The 19,174-nt window shown below is 25.6% G+C and overlaps 2 protein-coding genes across 2 annotated transcripts; one reads left to right on the top strand and one right to left on the bottom strand.

Annotated features, from left to right (window-relative positions):
* Positions 1-376: 376 nt before the first annotated feature.
* On the bottom strand, positions 377-7,304 carry LOC122502258 (histone deacetylase HDAC1-like). The gene is made up of 8 exons (XM_043612205.1): positions 7,134-7,304; positions 5,908-6,020; positions 5,121-5,241; positions 1,782-2,155; positions 1,465-1,612; positions 1,090-1,378; positions 743-971; positions 377-629 (listed from the first exon to the last, which is right to left on the bottom strand). Exons 1-8 carry the CDS (start codon positions 7,180-7,182, stop codon positions 513-515), a joined length of 1,440 nt encoding a protein of 479 aa, XP_043468140.1. The 5' UTR covers positions 7,183-7,304; the 3' UTR covers positions 377-512.
* Positions 7,305-11,356: 4,052 nt separating this feature from the next.
* Positions 11,357-16,332, top strand: LOC122502278. Its single transcript, XM_043612234.1, has 7 exons — positions 11,357-11,522; positions 11,724-12,217; positions 12,304-12,621; positions 15,386-15,563; positions 15,735-15,943; positions 16,076-16,165; positions 16,261-16,332. The coding sequence occupies exons 1-7, from the start codon at positions 11,357-11,359 to the stop codon at positions 16,330-16,332; spliced, it is 1,527 nt and encodes a 508-aa protein (XP_043468169.1).
* The last annotated feature ends 2,842 nt before the right edge of the window (positions 16,333-19,174 follow it).

Below are 19,174 nucleotides of genomic sequence, written 5' to 3'. Positions count from 1 at the left end.
AAATAAATAATAGGTACTATACAATATTAGTAATTAATTATTATATACATCTGGAAAATTTGCAGAGAAACTGAATTGTTTTTATTAAAAAAATCGTTTGTGAAGTTACAAGTTCGAAGTGTTTCTATTGTAGAATTGGTTTGAAAGTTTCTGAGCGTTTGAAATAAACCGGGGAATCCCCTTGCTTTAGGCCTTCAATCATTGGGTGCGCAAGGTATTTTTACAATAAAAAGCTTAGCGTAACTATAGAAATCAAATCATTACTTCTTTAAATATATTCGTCATCTTTTTAAATAGAAAATCCAAAATACATCTTAATTGAATATTAAAATTTTAAATTATGTTAATTTGAAAAAGGAATTTAAAATAAAAAGAATAGTTTAATTAACAGTTTATTAAAAATAAACAAATCAATTACATGTACGCTCTATGATTATATCACAGTTTTTTTTACAACTTAAGTCAATTAAACATAATTAAAATACTTTCATTGCCAATTTGCCCTTATTAATTTAACTTTTATTGCTTTCACTGCCATTTTTACTCTCCTTATCGTCTCTAATTTCAGCTTCCTCCAGATTCGAAGTTATTTCACTAACTGATTCCATTTTACGTGTTTTGCTTGGACGCTATGAAAAAAATTACAATTACTGAGTTAAATTTTTGTAATCAAGTACAAAAATAGATTTCTGTTAAATAATTGTAAATAATTAGAAGATAATTAGAAAAAATAGAGACGTACCTCAAATGAACGATTATCCCTTCGACCACCATCGCCTTCATCTTCGCTATCACTGTACTCATTGTCTCGTTCAATTCTCCGATCCACTTCCGATTGCAACAATCTTTTCTCCGAATTGCCCTTCTCTTCCGGTTCAAGAACAATTTCCGGAATTGCATCTTCTGGGATGTCCTGCATTTGAACACTTGGACCGTGAGCCAAAATTCTCAAGTGTTCCAAAACTTTGACCCTATTTTAAAAAGAGTTTTAATAATTTTTTTAAATATCAACCCCAGGTAGTACAACTTCATAAATAAAAATAATAATTTAAACAGATTAGAACAAAAAATATAATTGTAATATCTCACTTGATGCTCGACAGATATTCTTCATTATTCTGATTGCCAACGCCTTTCGCCGCCTTGACGTGTAGTTTATAATCAGGCGCAAAATACTCGAAATAATCGTTATACGGCAAATCATCAGATATCTCGCAATTTAATGCGACCGAAGTTTCATATGCCCAGCATCTCGATACATTGCGAATAGTGTAACCACCTCCGCCAACAAGTAACAATGGTATATTGAATTTCATCATAAATTCCACACATTTTCCATGACCCTTGGTTGTCAAATTGAAACTCCCCAATCTGTCTCCTACGAGAATTAAAAAAAAAAATTATTTAAATAAAAAATACTAAACTTTAATTTTTGAAAATTATAAAACAAAGAAAGAGAGTTACCAGAAAGAGAGTCAGCGCCACACTGCAAAACAATTGCCGATGGTTGAAATGATGCCATTACAGCTTCAATAATTGGTACGAAAATTTTCTCATAACTGTTGTCGGTTATTCCCGCTTGTAGAGGAACATTAACCGAATAATATTTTCCCTAAAAATATAAGTCACAGTCACAAGTCAGCAGAATGCAAAATTTGAAAAGAAGATTCCTATCTATCTCTTTTGGACTCAAAATTCTTTTTTTCGGTTCGCAAAGGTATTGTGCGTTGACCTTAAAGAATAATAAAAAATTCGGTTAAAACTAAAATTATAAACTTTACCTCTCCGATGCCAACTTCATCAACAGCTCCAGTGCCTGGGAAATAATTTCCATATTTGTGGAATGAAACTGTCATGACACGGTCAGTTAAGTAGAACGCCTGCTCAACACCATCGCCATGATGCACATCAATGTCGACGTACAGAACTCGTTGATGATATTTCAACAATTCGAGAATTGCAAGAACAATATCGTTCACGTAACAAAAACCAGAAGCTTCACCTTTTTTAGCGTGATGCAAACCGCCGGCCCAATTAATACAAATGTCAGACTTTTTTTTGTTTAATTTAATGGCCGCTGCAATTGAACCACCGGCGGATATTTGGGAGAATTCGTAAATTCCCTCGAAAACTGGACAATCCGCTCCAATGTTGTCTGTATAAGAGCAAAATTGTTATAATAAGATGTATAATAAGAAAAATTGTAGTGTATGGTAAACAAATATTTAAGTTGAAAAATATTTCTAATTTTACTCTATTTTTTTTTAGGTTAGGATTGTTAAAAAGGCAGCGGGGAAAAAAATGTTCGCGCAGCCGCTTTGCGCCTGCGCGAACATTTTTTTCCCCGCTGCCCTTCTAACCAGCAAACTTCGAGTTCAAAGCGCATTAAACATATTTTCTTATTTATCTTCAGAAATCTTTAAACTAGTCAAAAAATTTTTCTTCAGATTTTTGTTATAATTTTTTCTAAAGTCTCATCTGTCTGTCCCGTAAACTCATATGCGAGTGAGAAAATCGTATCAAGTGAGAAGTTAAGAAGGTTATGTTTCTAATGTGAAAAAATGGAAAAATTATAATTAATTTACGAATTTGAAATTGTTGAAGTAAACAATTTTTGAATTTTTAGTTACTTTTGTATTTAAAACGTTTATCACTAGGTATGTTGGGTTGGTAGTCATGCTTATAAGTAGAGTCAGTCTAGGTTAGTTAGTTCTCTCTCGTTCATTGCACGCTCATTGTGTACATTTAATTACTTTTTACAAACTCTCGTTTTTCTACTTGTTCAATAAATAAAACGTATATCATATTGAAAATTCCATAGTTTCTGTTTTATTCTCAACAGAAATTTACTTTAATTATTGTACTTTATACATAAAACACTTACACTTTAAATTTTATTTGATGTCCGATTACTGTTTTGCAGCCTATGGACACACATAATCAAACAAATTAACAAACTGAACTTTATACAAGTAAAAACCGTAAAAAAAGTAAAACAAGTTGTACATTTTTATAATTTTGGTGTTCATTTCATGAACACTTTGCTTCCTCATAGAAATAATAATAATTGAAACATAAGAATTAATTTTTATAAAAGAGTTAAAAATCATTAAATCTTGGTCCAAAAAATATGTTTTTACATATTCTGTAAGATGGTTATAATACCCAGGTGCGAAAAGTTGGTCGGGCCATGGTCGCGCCGACCAAGTGGATAGTCGTGCCGACCTTGGCAGCCAAAGGTCGGCCGAACTAGTGAATTGTAACACCCGCCGTCCAGTGGCTAACATGGTCGGGCCGACTATGGTTGCCAAAGTCGGGCAGACCAGGGGTGCCAAAGTTTTCCCGACCATGAGAAAGAAGGTCGGCTTCATTTTGGCAACCATGGTCGTGCCGACCTTGGCAGCCAATAGTCGGCCGACCGTTTGCAAAAAATTATTAACTTTACAATTAACAGATATTAAGTGATATCTTAATATTCATTATTTATTTATTTATTTATCGCATTCATCTTAACACTAGACGCAATCTTATACATAAATACAAATTAAAATTTCTAACGCTCGCAGGGATCGAACTCGCAACCTAACGCACCGAAGTCTAACACGCTAACCATTACGCTACGCTTACATGAAAGCCTAAGAACAAAAATGAATTTATAAGCTGCAATTTAAAAAAAGAAATTTGTAATTCATAACGATTAATAAATCAGATAACGTTTATTAGTTTTTGTTTAATCCATTTTAGCTAAAATAATTAACACAAAAACTTTTAATTTCTACCATGGCAGTATAGAAATGTTTTTTAAGATGGTCGGGCCAACCGTGGCCAGACCAACAGAAATTAGGTTTTTTACACTCTGGCTGCCATAGTTTTACCGACCATCGGCCCGACTGAGGCCAGAGTCGGCCCGACCAACAGAAATTAGGTTTTTTAAACTCTGGCTGCCATAGTTTTGCCGACCATCGGCCCGACTCAGGCCAGAGTCGGCCCGACCAACAGAAATTAGGTTTTTTAAACTCTGGCTGCCATAGTTTTACCGACCATCGGCCCGACTCAGGCCAGAGTCGGCCCGACCAACAGAAATTAGGTTTCTTTCACTCTGGCTGCCATAGTTTTGCCGACCATCGGCCCGACTCAGGCCAGAGTCGGCCCGACCAACAGAAATTAGGTTTTTTACACTCTGGCTGCCATAGTTTTGCCGACCATCGGCCCGACTCAGGCCAGAGTCGGCCCGACCAACTAAAATTAGGTTCTCTAAACTCTGGCACCCATAGTCGGCCCAACCTTGGGTGGAAACAGTAACCAAAGTCGGCCCGACTTTGGCTGCCGACCTATTGGCAGCCATAGATGGGCCGACCTGGGCCCGACCTGCCAACTCTGGCGGCCGACCAAAATTCGCACCTGGGTAGTTTAATAATTACACATAAGTTAATAAACAAGAATGTTAAAATGATATTTTCTACAATTTTTGATTTTTCAAATACCAATAATTTGATAATTTTTGACCGAATCAGGTTCAAAAATAGGTCAATCGAAGCCTTTTTTAATGCCCCACAAGTTGGTAATGATACTTTTAAAGTTACTTTTATATTTTTTAACAAAATTTTCAAAAAAGTGTTATTTTCGAAAAACAGATTTTTAAAACTTTAATATCTCTGGCTAATATAGACGAAAAATGTTCAATGAAGGCTCAAAAGATGCGTCTGAAAAAACTCTACAAATCTAAAGAAAAACATTTATAGGTGTCCTAACATTTTTTTTAAGTTATGGCCAAAAAACGTTTTTTTACAAAATGAAAAATGCAAAAAAAATATAGTTAAACTTTATGAATATGTCAAAAAATCACAATCGAAAATTTTGCTAATACAATCCTTCCTCTATGAGGAAGCAATATTGATAGAAAATAATTCGTTTTAATTGATTTAAAAAATTTTATAACTGATAAACGTCAACCATAACCTCTTTTTGATTTGTTTTCTCACTTGCTCATATTTGACGATATAAAAAAAAATATGCTCATATACTGCGCATGCTTGCGTAATATAAAGTTTGTCATTCTTGTCACACTTTATTTATGTCTAAAGTAAAAAAAAAATGTATATAATTAAATATTTTCTTACACTTTTCAAGAACCGATTTATTGAATGTCGATTCGTTGTGCGGTGATACTGACTTCAAGAATTTTATGTATTCATCGCTGTGGAATTTTTCTATATCTTCAAAATTCGCCTTGAAGGGTCTCTAAATTAAAAAAAAAAATTTTTTTAACCAAAAATAAATTATATTTTTACTAATGCTCTAATGTCAAGACTTATTTTTTTTTTTTGTTTAAACAGGTAAACATAGGTTTCAATACGTTAAACAAAACTAACATATAATTAATTTTAATGAACAATTAAGTTTCGATGAGATGAAAAATTATTTGGACTGTGTTATACTGCCTTAGTGAAAAGTGCTGTTTTACAAGAGGAAATAACAACTTTTTTGGATTTCAAAGAGTTATAAACTACGTAGAAAAAATGTAGCAAATAGGGGGTGGAGGGGGGGGGGTAAATTTAAAAAAAGTAGGGTTATGTAGTTTATGGACGACATCTGATATCCTTGAGAGGAAGGAATTGTAAAAGTTGAATAACCAAAGAATTTTTAAAATCGGATTTTTGGATTTTAGCGCCTGAAAGATATCTAAATTTTTAAACGCAACTATTTAGATTAACGGTTGGTTGTCAAGATCCAGGGGCTAGAAACTTAAAATCTGATGTACCGCATGCATCGTGTTTTGCTTTATGTTAGAACATCTGTTCCAAGTGACGTAACTTTTGGTATAGTATCGCAGGTATAACCTCATTTTTAGAAAAAAAAAATCTAAAGAAAAATTTGTTACAATTAAATAGAGAAACAAGTACTCACGTAAATTTCCATTTTTCTATAAAGTCCGTAATTTAAAACCAAATTATGTGCCATTTTTATTCGTTGAGGCTTCATGGGATGTCTCTCTCCATAGTAAAAATTACCAACGTCACCTGCACATAATTTTTCTATAATTATGATTTTTATTCGAAAAAATTTTAATTATAGACTAAAATCTAAAGTGCGCATTAAGTGTTTTAGATTAAAGACAATAAATTTTTGTTTTTTTTTAAATATAATTTATTTTCATTTCTTATTAATATTATATTAGCATATCATTATTTTTATGTTCCTGAAGTTAGCGTCGACGCTGTTATTTGGGTTTTTTTTAGAGATTAAAATACTAATTTCCATTCTTTCATTCAGATCTAGAGATTTAAAACATTTTTTGAGAATTCTATATTAACCTACAAATTTTGAAACAAATTTTTGATTCTTTACGATTTCGAGAAAATAAATTTTTGGCGCACAGCATCGACGCTAACTTTAGAGACATTTTTATCAATTTTTCGCATTAAAAATTCTAATTTCTTCTAATAAAAAAATTGACTTATAGAAAAGTCAGTGAAGTTCTCGTTTTGAGATCAAAAAAATACTTTTACAAGGAAAACAAACATTTTTGTTAAACAAAAATGAACTTTCAAAAAATTGAAATTAATTAATTAAAAAAATTAAAAAATGTTTTAACACAATTTTTCGAAAGTTTGATGAAAAAAAAACATTTTTGCTTCCAAATCTTGAACTTAGTCAGCCAATTTTTCTGGAATCCAAATTCGAAAAACATTTTTTTTTTGTTTTGAAAGCTAACCAAAAATTGATTAAAGAAAACGATAAAGTGTTTATGTAAACAAACAAAATTCAGATAATTAGAGAAATTTATTTCTCACACAATTATGAATTTTTGATATAATAGATTTTTTTTTAATAGAAAATATAAATCTTAAAAAAATCTATTTATGGACAAAATGGCGATTTTAATATTTAACAAAAGCAAATCATGAAAAATAAATGTCAAATAAAAAGAAAATTACCAAGTTTAATATTAAAGTAGAAAATTACTTTTCTAAAATTTTAAATATATTTGAATGAAAATATTTATCCATTATTTTTAATAAAAATGAAAATTATTTACAATTTTCCCTTTAAAATGTTCAAAATTTTGTTTTTTGAAATTGAATGGAAATTGAATTTAAAACAAATTTGATGATTGAAGAAAAAAAACATACCATCATAGTAATAGCAGACATATTTTTTGCTATGTTGTGACACACTCATCTTCAATCAACAGGAAAAATAATATTCAGGACAACACAAAACTTAAACTCAAGGACACAGATGATGCTTCGACTTGAAAAGTCGTTTCAACACTGTCAATCAAAGAAATAGGTAAAAGTAAGGGAGAAGGGTGGGGGAGAATTAAGGTGCTGTACTGCTTAAGCGAAAATTCACCATTGTTCGGGGGGTTGACCATTCAAAGTCAAAAAGGGAAATATCCGCACAAGCGAAAAAGACGCACTATGTGTTCAAACTTTTCTCAGATATATCTTTTACCTGCGAATATTTATCTTTTCCTAAAATCTTTCACTATTTCCATTCGCTATTTACATGGGAAGAAAATTACATTTTTAACAAATTCTTTAAAAGACACGAAAGACACTTTATTAAGCAAGAGGAGAAAAAAGCACTAATTTCACCAAAGGCTTATTTTTATGGCAGAAATTTTCTACACAGCAAAATAAATTTTAATTTTCTATACGATAAATAAAAATTTGTCATTAGATTGCAAATTAGAAATTATTAAAATTAAAATAGCTTTTGTTTTTTATTGGCGGAACTTGTAAAAACAACTAAACCGAGAAAACATTTTTGTTTTTTTACATTCTACAATTATTTCACTTTTATTTTTTAAAGAATAAATTATAAAATTTATAAAGAATGTTAAGAAAAATTTCATTTCAAGTCCATTTATATTATATTATAAAATGTTAATTTTATAATAACATGTAAACATTTTACTTATAATATTAAAATAAAAGTGAAATCACTTTTATTTTAATATTATATAAGATTTATAAAGAATGTTCAGAAACATTTCATTTCAAGTCCGCATTTATATTATATTATACTATAAAATGTTAATTTTTGGTAATATTATTTATACTGAAGTGTATCAAGAATAAAATGTTTGAAATTATGATTTTTGTCATTTATATAAGACGACGAACAAAATTTTTGTACCAAAAGTTTATGAATTTAGGTTATGTTCGATACTCAAAAACATTTTTTATTAAACATTTTGAATGTACCTAATAAAAAATAAAATTATTAAAAGAAAGTAAATTTAAAAAAAAAACAAATTTAAAAGGAATCTTTAAGGGGGTGTCAAAGTCGAGTCAGCTGTTCCTTTCAAAGCTTCAAAATGGAAAAGTCCAATCGACTTTGAACATTCCCTTGAGGATTTTATGGAGCAAGCCAACTTCAATATATATTGATACATGCCACGAGTTTTTTTAAAATATATAAAAAATATTTTTCATTTTCTCTAAATCTAAATTAGTTAAAACTGATTGTTAGTAAAAATTATAAGTTTTATTATAATAATATATTAATGTATGTACTTATAATTTGTGACACATTTTAAAAAAAGTATACATTAAAAAACATTATTATTGTAAAAATAAACATTTTTGTTGTTTTACATTTTGTATATTGTTTTATATCACACTCTGGATACTAGAATATCAAAATAAACAGATATAAATTAATTTTGCTTTTTCATTACAAATTAATATTTTCTTAATTGTTTTAATAGATTACAGATTTCGCACTTTAATTAATTTGAAAAAAGTAGCTTTTCAAAATAGAAAAAAGTAATAAAAAAGTATCGAAAAAATACCTTGACGACCAAAAAAACTCGTTTTAGACACATTTTCACAAACATTTTTTTTTTCTTTTTCACATTTTCACAAAACTGACAAAAATTATAACAATTTTTAAATAATTAATTTCTTTCGACTAATTTGATGCAAATTCTAATTTAAATAATTGAATTCCTGAGAAATTTTTATTATTTATAAAAATAAATGAATTTTTGCGAAGGAATTTATTAGAATTTTTAAAATAATTGAATTTCGAAGAAGAAATTTTTATTAACTTTAAAAATAATTGAATTCTTGTGATGAATATTGTTATTTATAAAAAAAAATTAAATTATTACGAAAAACATTATTAAAATGCCTCAAAATAATTGAATTTTCGGGAATAATTTTATCATATTTATCGACAGAATTGAATTCTTTCAAAGAATTATATTTATGTAAATAATTGAATTCTTCAGAAGAATTTTATTAAAATCTAAAAGAAAAAATTGAATTATTTCAAAAAAATGTAATTAAAATTGTATTTAAAATAATTGGTTTCTTTCAAACGATTTTATTAAAATATTTGAAAATAATTTGAATTCCTCTGGAAATTTTTAATATTTTTGTAAATAATTGAATTCTTTCAAAGATTAAAAAAAAATTTTAAATAATTGCTTTTTTCGAGGAATTGAAATTAAATTTTTAAGAATAATAACTTTTTTCAGCAATTCCTGTAAAATTGTATTAAAAATAATTGAAATCCTGCGATCAATTTTATTATTTATGAAAATAATTGAAAAGTTGCAAAGAATTTTATTAAAATTTTCAAAATAAAATAATTGAATTCCTGAGAAGAGTTTTATTATTTTTGAAAATAATTGAATTGTCGCATATTGCGAAAAATTTTATTAAAATGTTTAAAAAGAATTGAATTTTTTTGAAAAATTTTGTTGTTTTTGAAAATAAATGAAATTTTTCATAAGACTGTTATAAACATTGTTTTGAATAATTTTTTCGAAATATAATAAATATTATTATGAAAATTTTATTTTAAATAATTGAATTCTTATGGAAAACTTTATATTTGTGAAAATAATTGAATTTTTCGATTAATTCATTGAAAATAGTATTAAAAATAATTGAAAGTCTTTGATGAGTTTTATTATTTATGAAAATAATTGAATTCTTGTGATGAATATTGTTATTTATGAAAATTATTGAATTTTACAAAAAATGTTATTAAAATGCCTCAAAATAATTGAATTTTTGGGAATAATTTTGTTATTTCTCTTTAATAATTGAATTCTTTCGAAGAATTATTTATGTAAATAATTGAATTCTTGGGAAGAATTTTATTAAAAACTTATAGAATAATTGAATTATTTCAAAAAAATTTAATTAAAATTGTATTTGAAATAATTGATTTCTGTCGAGAACGATTTTATTAATATATTTGGAAGTAATTAAATTCCTGTGAAAAATAATTACATTTTTTGAGCAATTCCTGTAAAATTGTATTAAAAATAATTGAAATCCTGCTATGAATTTTATTATTTATGAAAATAATTGAATAGTTGCTAAGAATTTATTTTATTGAAATTATTAAAATTTTCAAAAAAAAGTTGAATTCCTGAGAAGAATTTTATTATTTTTGAAAATAATTGAATTATCTATTGCGAAAAATTTTATTTAAAAAATATTCAAAAAGAATTGAATTTCTGTGAAAAATTTTGTTATTTTTGAAAATACTTGAATTCTTCATAAAAATTTTATAAACATTGTTTTAAATAATTAATTTTTTTCGAAATATAATAAAGAAAATGAAAATTTAATTTTAAATAATTGAATTTTTGCGTGGAAAACTTTATTTGTGAAAATAATTGAATTTATCGTTGAATTTTATTATTTATGAAAATAATTGAATTATATTGTGAAGAATTGTATAAAAATTTTGTTAAATAATTGATTGTTTCGAAATTTTTTTTTGAAAATGCTATTCTAAATTAGTTGAATTTATATCCAATAAATATTCATTTGTATTAGACTGAAAGATTGAAGACAATTGGGAACAATTGAAGGCCCTTGATGAATGAATATAACAGAAAAATAATCTAGAAATTATAAAAATTAATAACCATATTTTTTTTTCTTATAGGGTCCCTTTCTTCAGAGAGCGTAATTTATTAAATATTTCACAGAAATTATATTCATAAAATCCTTATTTTATCATTATAGATTGTTATCTTTCGAATTCATGTATAACACCCATTTTTTTGACATTCACGTATAAATGAACTATTTTTTTTAAAGAAATAATTGCTATTTATCAAAAAAGCATTCTTTTTAATCAATTAAATGGAACTGAATAATTTATTCAATAATACCGCAGTGTATTATTAGGTATTATAAGGAATATAGTGTATTACAATGAAAAACAGTTTTAATAATCATTTGAACACGTTAGTTCATATCCTATAATTCAAAATTGAATAAATATTCTTAGATAGAACATGTTTACACGAGAACAATTCAAACAGATGTTCGTTTGATTTTTGCATTATTAAATTAAAAAATAATCGGTTAACAGAATGTTATATTTTATTCCCCTTTTGGGGTTAGTTGCTTTTACTAATGCTTATTCAAAAATACTGCAAAATGTTTCAAAGGAGGAAGTGTACGCTGCTTTAATTTCTGAAATTCGTCTGTTGTATGACGCAACCACCGTGACAATTGTTGAAAGTCATGAATCAGAAGGTAAGTTCAAATTAAAAATTTCGGTTATCAACAATTATAATATTCAAAATCATGAAGTAGAAGGTAAGTTTAATAAAGTTTTTTTTTAAACAGTTTAATACAATTTTTTTTTTCATTAACAATTACAAACGCGGAATTACATCAAAACGACTTTGGTGTAACGGATTTTTCCAAAGTAACGGATTTTTCATCTTCCTGCAGATGTTTATTTTCTGTCGAAAATCATCAAGGAACTTTCCGTTCTCGGTATATCGTCACAAGCGACAAATTTTTTGAAACTTGCGGAAATAAATTCTTTTTATGAAAAGTACCTCAAACAGCAGTTGAATGTTGTTCTTCTCACAACTGAAGAATCAGTCCACAACTTGGAAAACTTCACCCAAAATAGACATGTATCAGAAAATTCGTGGTTCATAATTTTTAAAAAATGGAGAGAAGAGAAACCACTGGAGGAATATTGCTCGAATCCTCGGGGCAATCCACTGAACTTGAGATTTGACACAAGGATGATAGTGAAATGCTATGACGATCAAATTCTTCGTGAGTGGTACTCTCTCTACAAGAACGATACCCAAATTTTTGACATCGCCACTTGGAACCAAACACATGATTTCAAACTCTTAACAAAGGATAAATTTCTCTATTCGAGAAGAAAAGATGTCGGTGGAGTCTCTTTGCAGTTGAAACACTTCAGGGTACGGCGCATTTGTAAACATTTTTTAATTTTAGAATATATAGCAAAATCTCGATTTTATAAAATAAAAATCGTTATTCTCCACAGAAAACAGCATTGCACGAGGATTCAAAAAGAATAATAAGTTTTGCCAATCGAGTAATGCAAGAAATTGCTGATGTTATAAATTTAACATTAGAAATCGAAGAGGAAGAAAATTCCTATGAAATAGCAAACATGTCTGTTCAAAATAGACGTGAATTACTAAAAGAAATGAAAAATTATACAGATCTTATTGTTGGGAATGTATGGAAAAGAAATGAGAAATTTGATTACTCCCAAACGCCACCTATAAGTTCAACTAAACTTATTATGTGCATCCATAAGAGAAATAATGTTACAAAAGAATACTTACAATACTCAAAGGTATCATTTTAATAACACTGAATTTTAAAATAATTTCAATATTCAAGTGTAGGCAAACTAGAATTTATTTTTTTATTCTTAAAATTTAGCGAGGAAGTCTTTGAGGAAATTTTACAATAAAAAAAATCGCTATTTCTTATTTTTAAATATAAATCATTTAATGAAGTATATTTTGGAAAAATTTTAATATTTAATTCTGTTGAAATTAGTTTCAATTTTTTAAATTTTAACGCAATTCTGTGAAATAATTCAACTATCTTTATAAATATTAAAAGTCTTTCCAGAAATTCAATTATTTTCAAAAATTAAAAAAAAAATTCTCGTGAACATTTCAATTATCTTTATAAATAGCGAAATTCTTCGACGAAATTCAATTATATTCAGGAATTTTTATAAAATTGATTATAAAATTCAATTATTTCCATATAAAACAATATTCATCACAAAAATTCAATTATTTTCAGAATTAATAAAATTCTTCGCAGAATTTCAATTATTTAAAAAAAAAGAAATTGTCAACATTTCAATTATCTTTATAAATAAATATCAAAATTCAATTAATTTCAGGAATTCAATGCAAAATTCGCAATTATTTTAAAAAGTAATAAAATTCAATTATTTTCAAAAATTTAAATAAAATTCATGGTAAAATTTCAATTATTTTCACAAAAATTTCTTAATTGAATGCTTTTTAATATTGTACTCTTTGAATAAAATTTTCCAAAGGAATTTAATTATTAAACAAAAATTCTGATAATATTCTACACGAATTTAATTATTAAAAAAAAAATAAAGAAAATAAAAATTTTACAGGAATTCAATTATTTAAAATAAAATTTGCATAAATTTTTTCGAAAAAAGTAAATATTTTAAAATTTGGCATTAAATTCTTCGCAGTAATTGAATTATTTTCATAAAATTTAAAATTCTTTACAAAAATTTAATTATTTTCATAAATAGTAAAATCATTTAGAGGAAGTCAATTGTTTTAATAAATAACAATATTCATCACAAGAATTTAATTATTTTCAATTTATCTTCATAAATGAATAGCAAAATTATTTGACAAAATTCAAATATTTTCAGAAATTTTAATAAAATTCATTGCAAAATTCAATTATTATTTTCAAAAATTTTAATAAAATCCATGGCAAAAATTCAATCATTTTCAAAAGTTTTTAACAAAATTCATGTCAAAATTTCAATTATTTTCAAAAATTTTAATAAAATCCATGGCAAAAATTCAATCATTTTCAAAAGTTTTTAACAAAATTCATGTCAAAATTTCAATTATTTTCAAAAATTTTAATAAAATTCATGGCAATAATTCAATTATTTTCATAAATAATAAAACTCATTGCAGAATTTCAATTATTTTTAATGCAATTTTTATTGAATTCCTCGAAATAATTCAATTATTTTCATAAATAATTAATTTCTTCCTCGAGATAATTCAATTATTTTCATAAATATTAAGTTTTCCAGGAATTCAATTATTTTAAATGTAATTTTCATAAAATTTTAAGGAAGAAATTCATTAAAATATTTTAATGAAACTCTTTAAAATAAATCAATTATTTTCAAAAATTTTGATAAAATTGGTTTAAAAGAATTCAATTATTTGCAATACAATTTTAATTGTATTCTTCAAAAATTCCAATTATTTTTTAAAATTATAATAAAATTCTTCGACAGAATTCAATTACTTATTTGTAAAAATTTTAATAAAATTCTTTATATGAGAATTCAATTTTAAGAAACATTCAATTCTTTAATAAATTATCTATATATATTTGTATTTAAATAATTGAATTCTCGTAGAATCTTCTAATACAAAATTTATTGAAAAATGATTTATTTCAGTTAAAATTTTAGATAATAATTGAATTTTTAAGAAGTTACTAATGATTCCATAATTTTTATAAATAATTGAATTGAATTGTCAAAATAAAATTTTTGTTGCAACAATTTGTTTAAATGAATTCAAATATTTTCAAAAATACTAAAAAATTGTCTTAGGAATTCAAATATTATAAATAAATTAATATAATTTTTTCTTAAAATTGAATTACTTTCATAAAAAATATATAATTCGCAGAAATTCAATTATTTCCAATATAATTTTAATTATATTTTTTAAAAATTTTAATTATTTTTTTAAATTATATTAAAATTCTTCGACAGAAATCAGTTATTTGTAAGAATTTTAATAAAATTCTTTATGAGAATTTAATTTTAAAAAACATTGAATTATTCAATAAATTATCTATATTTGTATTTAAATAATTGAATTCTTGTAGAATCTTCTAATAAAAATTCATAGAAAAATGATTTATTTCAGTTAAAATTTTAGATAATAATTGAATTTTTGAGAAGTTACTAATAATTGAATTGTATTGAATTGAATTGAATTGAATTGAATTGAATTGAATTGAATTGAATTGAATTGAATTGAATTGAATTGAATTGAATTGAATTGAATTGAATTGAATTGAATTGAATTGAATTGAATTGAATTGAATTGAATTGAATTGAATTGAATTACATTTTTGTTGCATCTCTGAACAAGCTTTTCACTGAAACTGTTTTTAAAGTATTTGGATTATAGGAAATTTACAAGAATTAGATGTAAATATTGTTTCAATATTTAGTTTTTAAAATTAACAAAAAAATGTTCATGTTGCTTAATAAAAGCATCACTGGTCCTCAAAGGATTAAGTTGAAAGTATAAATAAGTTTGTGATTAAAATATCTTAATTTTCAGCCGTTTCATCTACACAGTTGGATTATTATAATTTTATTTATCCTCATATTGCCGATATTTTCGACAATTATAAAAATAAAACAAACTTACAATAAAAATAAAAATGCCAGTTGGAAGAAAATCTACTATGAAAATTGTTTTAAAATTTGGCGAATAATTTGTCTTCAAGCCTTAGAGGGTGTGAAATAAATATAATATAATGTAGCATTACAGTTTTTCATAAGAATATAAAATTTGCGATAAAAAAAATAATATAAAAGAAAATAAAAATAATAAAATTAAAAAAAAAATTTTTTAAAAATAAAATAAAAAACAAATTTAAATATATAAACAATTTCGAATCTTTTAGAATTTCCAGTAGAGAATCCTTTGAGATTAACTTACGTGTCGATTCTGCTCACGGCATTAATGACCTCTATAATCTACTCTGGATCTCTAATACAATGTTTAAAAAAGCATTCATCCATTCCTTCTTTGGAAACACTGGAAAATTTTATAAATGACGGAAGCTATAAACTAATCACATTGAGAAATTATTTTTGCCATGTTTTAATAAAGGTAAAGTTTTCTACACTTGTCCATAAATAAATTAAAAAATTTTATTTCAGCTCTTTATTATAAAAATTAATATTTATCATTATTAATTTTAAATTTTCTATTAATAATAATAATATACGAAACATTTATCAGAATTCGAAAGAAGGGATATTTCATGATTTGAAGCCGTTTTTAAAAGCTGATGACGAACAACCAATCAGAACAAATGATGCTTTTCAGCAGGTAATATATATATATAGGAGTGTATTAAATAGTAAACATAAATTGAAAATTTGAAAATTGCTTGAAATATTAATTTTTCTTTCTTATTCCTACAGGTATGTAATAGCAAAACGGCATTTCTCACCATTAAGGAAGCATTGGCATTTGCACCCGTGCAGAAATTTTGACCGGGGCCATGGCACTTTGCCCGATCTGGCCGCCCTGTCGGGACCCGGTCGGGGCCATGGGATTTCCCCCGATCTTTTCGCTACCCAGGTAGAATTCCAATACTGACTGCATTTTATTATATTAAAGCTTGTTATTTGATTATTAAAGAATGGGGAGTATTTACTTCAATATTAATGATTATTATTAATATTTTTGTAGTAAATAAACTTTTATGAGTGTCATTAAAAATGTAAATAGTTATTAGAATTGCTTTTATTGGACTAAGTTTTTAAAAAAAATATTTTTCTTATTTTCTTTCATTAATTTAGACAGACTATCTTATTTAAATTAATAATTATTTATAATTATTATTATTGTTAATAATTATTTAAACCTATACTTTATGTAACATTATTAAGAATTATACACAAAACACTTAAAACTAAGACGGAAAAATATCGCACGCACGGGGGACCGAACCCTAGACCTCGAGGACGCAAGTCGAATACACATACCGCATAGCCACGCAAGCTTGGAAGCGACCTCGCTTAAACTTCCTTTTGAATCATGGGACCGTTATATACAGTGTTATCATAATAAATTGACTGTATCATATTTATTTATAGAAAAATTATTAAAAATGTATGTTATATATATATATATATATATATATATATATATATATATATATAAATTAATATGTTTATCATAATAATATGGTAAAAATTATTAATTTAATTATTTATTCTATATTATTTATAATTTAACTATTTTTTAAAATAATAAAAATTTTTTCATTATTAATAATTCACAATAATACTAAAAATTATTAATTAATAATAATTTATTTTTTTGCCTTAAACATGGAATTTCAATTTAAGTGTGAAAAACAATTAAGAGTTTTTAAGAGTTATAAATGTCAAAAATAATATGTTAATATTATAACCACAAAAAAATTTAACATTTTAGGCAATATTTTTGGTTATCACCATGATAACATCGACAAATGGTTCACCTTCGACAATTGGTGCGTTTGTCCTATTGTTTTAAATTAAAGGAGAATAAATTCTTAAGACATCCCTCGAGGACAATTTTTGAGTTTTTAATTGTTTATAATTTTTATTTTCAAATTTCAATCAAAGTTAACAAATTAACACAATTTTTTAAAAACGGACGTTTATTTTCTTATTCCGTTACTGCACATGCTCTAAATCAGTTCAAATTAATCCAATATTACCAGCAGACAATTAAAAACCCATAAAGTAATATATTTCAATTGTCATAAACAACATTAATTAACAAATAGTTAACTTATGATCCTGTCCAACAGAAAATTTTTGTTGCAAATTTTCTTTTTTACTTAGGTTCTTTTAAAGAATATATGTCTTTTTTGCTTATAATATAACTTATTTAAATATTTAATATTATATATCCGTGGTCTTTTAACATTATCTAAATAAAAAAGTAAACGTGAAAAAAAAATTTTTGGTGGAAAGGAACAAAAATTAACTATTTGTTAATTAATATTATTTGTAACCATTTAAATAAGTTATTTTTTAAACAAAAAGGACACATATTTTTAAAATGAACTTAAATTAAAAAGTAGACGTGAAAAAAAATTTTTTTGGTGGACAGGAGCATAAGTTACATAACTATTTGTTATTTAATATATTGTTTATAACAATTTAAATAAGTTATTTTTTAATCAAAAAGGACAAATATTCTTTAAATAGACTTAAATTAAAAAGAAAATGTGAAAAAAAAATTTTTAGTGGAATAGGAATCAATGTTAACTATTTGTTAATTAATATTGTTTATAACAATTTAAATAAGTTATTTTATAATCAAAAAGGGCAAATATTCTTTAAATGAACTTAAATTAAAAAGAAAAGGTAAAAAAAAACATTTTTTAGTGGAGAGAAATCAAAGTTAACTATTTGTTAATTAATATTGTTTATAACAATTGATATAAATTACTTTCTGTTTTATTAATTATATGGTGGTCATATTGTATTAATTTGAACTGATTCAGATCATATGCAGCAACGGAATAAGAAAATAAGCCTCCTTTTTTGAAAAATTGTATTAATTTGTTAACTTTGATTGAAAATAAAAATTATAAACAATTAAGAACTAAAAAATTGACCTTAAGGGATGTCTTAAGAATTTATTCGCCTTTAATTTAAAATAAAGAATACTGAAACCGGTTAAGAATTGTAGGCTGTAGACAGTTTTGAACAGTAAATTGTAAAAAAAATCCCATTGTGCGCTGTTTGTAGATCCTTGGGCAAACCCGGTCTGGTCCTGGTCGGGGCCACGAAGTCGGGGCCAGATCATGAAATCCCGACCGGGGCCAGGGCGGTAATCGGGAACAAAAGTGGCGATTTCTGCACGGGCAGATATGAAGTCAGTTTGTGAATATCAATGCTTTAAGTTAAACATTGAAATTGGAGTTAATACCTTTGCATTATCTAGATTTAATCCTTATGTAGACATTATTAGTTACCAGTAAGAATTAATTAATTTAAAAAAAAAATTTTTTTAATTTTTTAAAAAAAAATTATAAGCAAATTTTGTTTACTTTCAGTATCACACGATTTGAGACTATGGGATATTTGCAGAATTTAAAGAACGAAATTTTTAATAAAAAGCGAAAATCTGATGAAGATAAAAAAGACAATATTTCTGGTAGTGTATTTTTCCCCACATTTTTTAAAACTGGAATTGTCCTTAGTATTTTAATACTACTTTTGGAGAGAATATTCGACTTATATAAAAAAAAGAAAATGCCAAAGAAAAACGTGAGAGTCAAAAATCTAGTAGAAAGAATAAATAATCTACTAAGAGTAAAATAAACGAGAG

Source organism: Leptopilina heterotoma, unplaced genomic scaffold (assembly GCF_015476425.1).
Source record: "Leptopilina heterotoma isolate Lh14 unplaced genomic scaffold, ASM1547642v1 Lhet_224, whole genome shotgun sequence".
In the NCBI taxonomy this organism is placed as follows: domain Eukaryota; kingdom Metazoa; phylum Arthropoda; class Insecta; order Hymenoptera; family Figitidae; genus Leptopilina; species Leptopilina heterotoma.
This window is presented reverse-complemented; position numbering and strand designations above follow the sequence as displayed.

What these genes read in the sequence shown, in the direction of transcription:
- LOC122502278 (XM_043612234.1), top strand. Translation starts at nt 11,357, where the DNA reads ATGTTATATTTTATTCCCCTTTTGGGGTTAGTTGCTTTTACTAATGCT. An exon ending in TTGTCTTCAAGCCTTAGAGG is followed by an intron (nt 15,564 to 15,734) that starts GTGTGAAATAAA and finishes CGAATCTTTTAG; the next exon opens with AATTTCCAGTAGAGAATCCT. An exon ending in TTTGCCATGTTTTAATAAAG is followed by an intron (nt 15,944 to 16,075) that starts GTAAAGTTTTCT and finishes AACATTTATCAG; the next exon opens with AATTCGAAAGAAGGGATATT.
- LOC122502258 (XM_043612205.1), bottom strand. Translation starts at nt 7,182, where the DNA reads ATGAGTGTGTCACAACATAGCAAAAAATATGTCTGCTATTACTATGAT. An exon ending in TAAATCGGTTCTTGAAAAGT is followed by an intron (nt 2,156 to 5,120) that starts GTAAGAAAATAT and finishes GCTCTTATACAG; the next exon opens with ACAACATTGGAGCGGATTGT. An exon ending in GGGATAATCGTTCATTTGAG is followed by an intron (nt 630 to 742) that starts GTACGTCTCTAT and finishes TTTTTTTCATAG; the next exon opens with CGTCCAAGCAAAACACGTAA.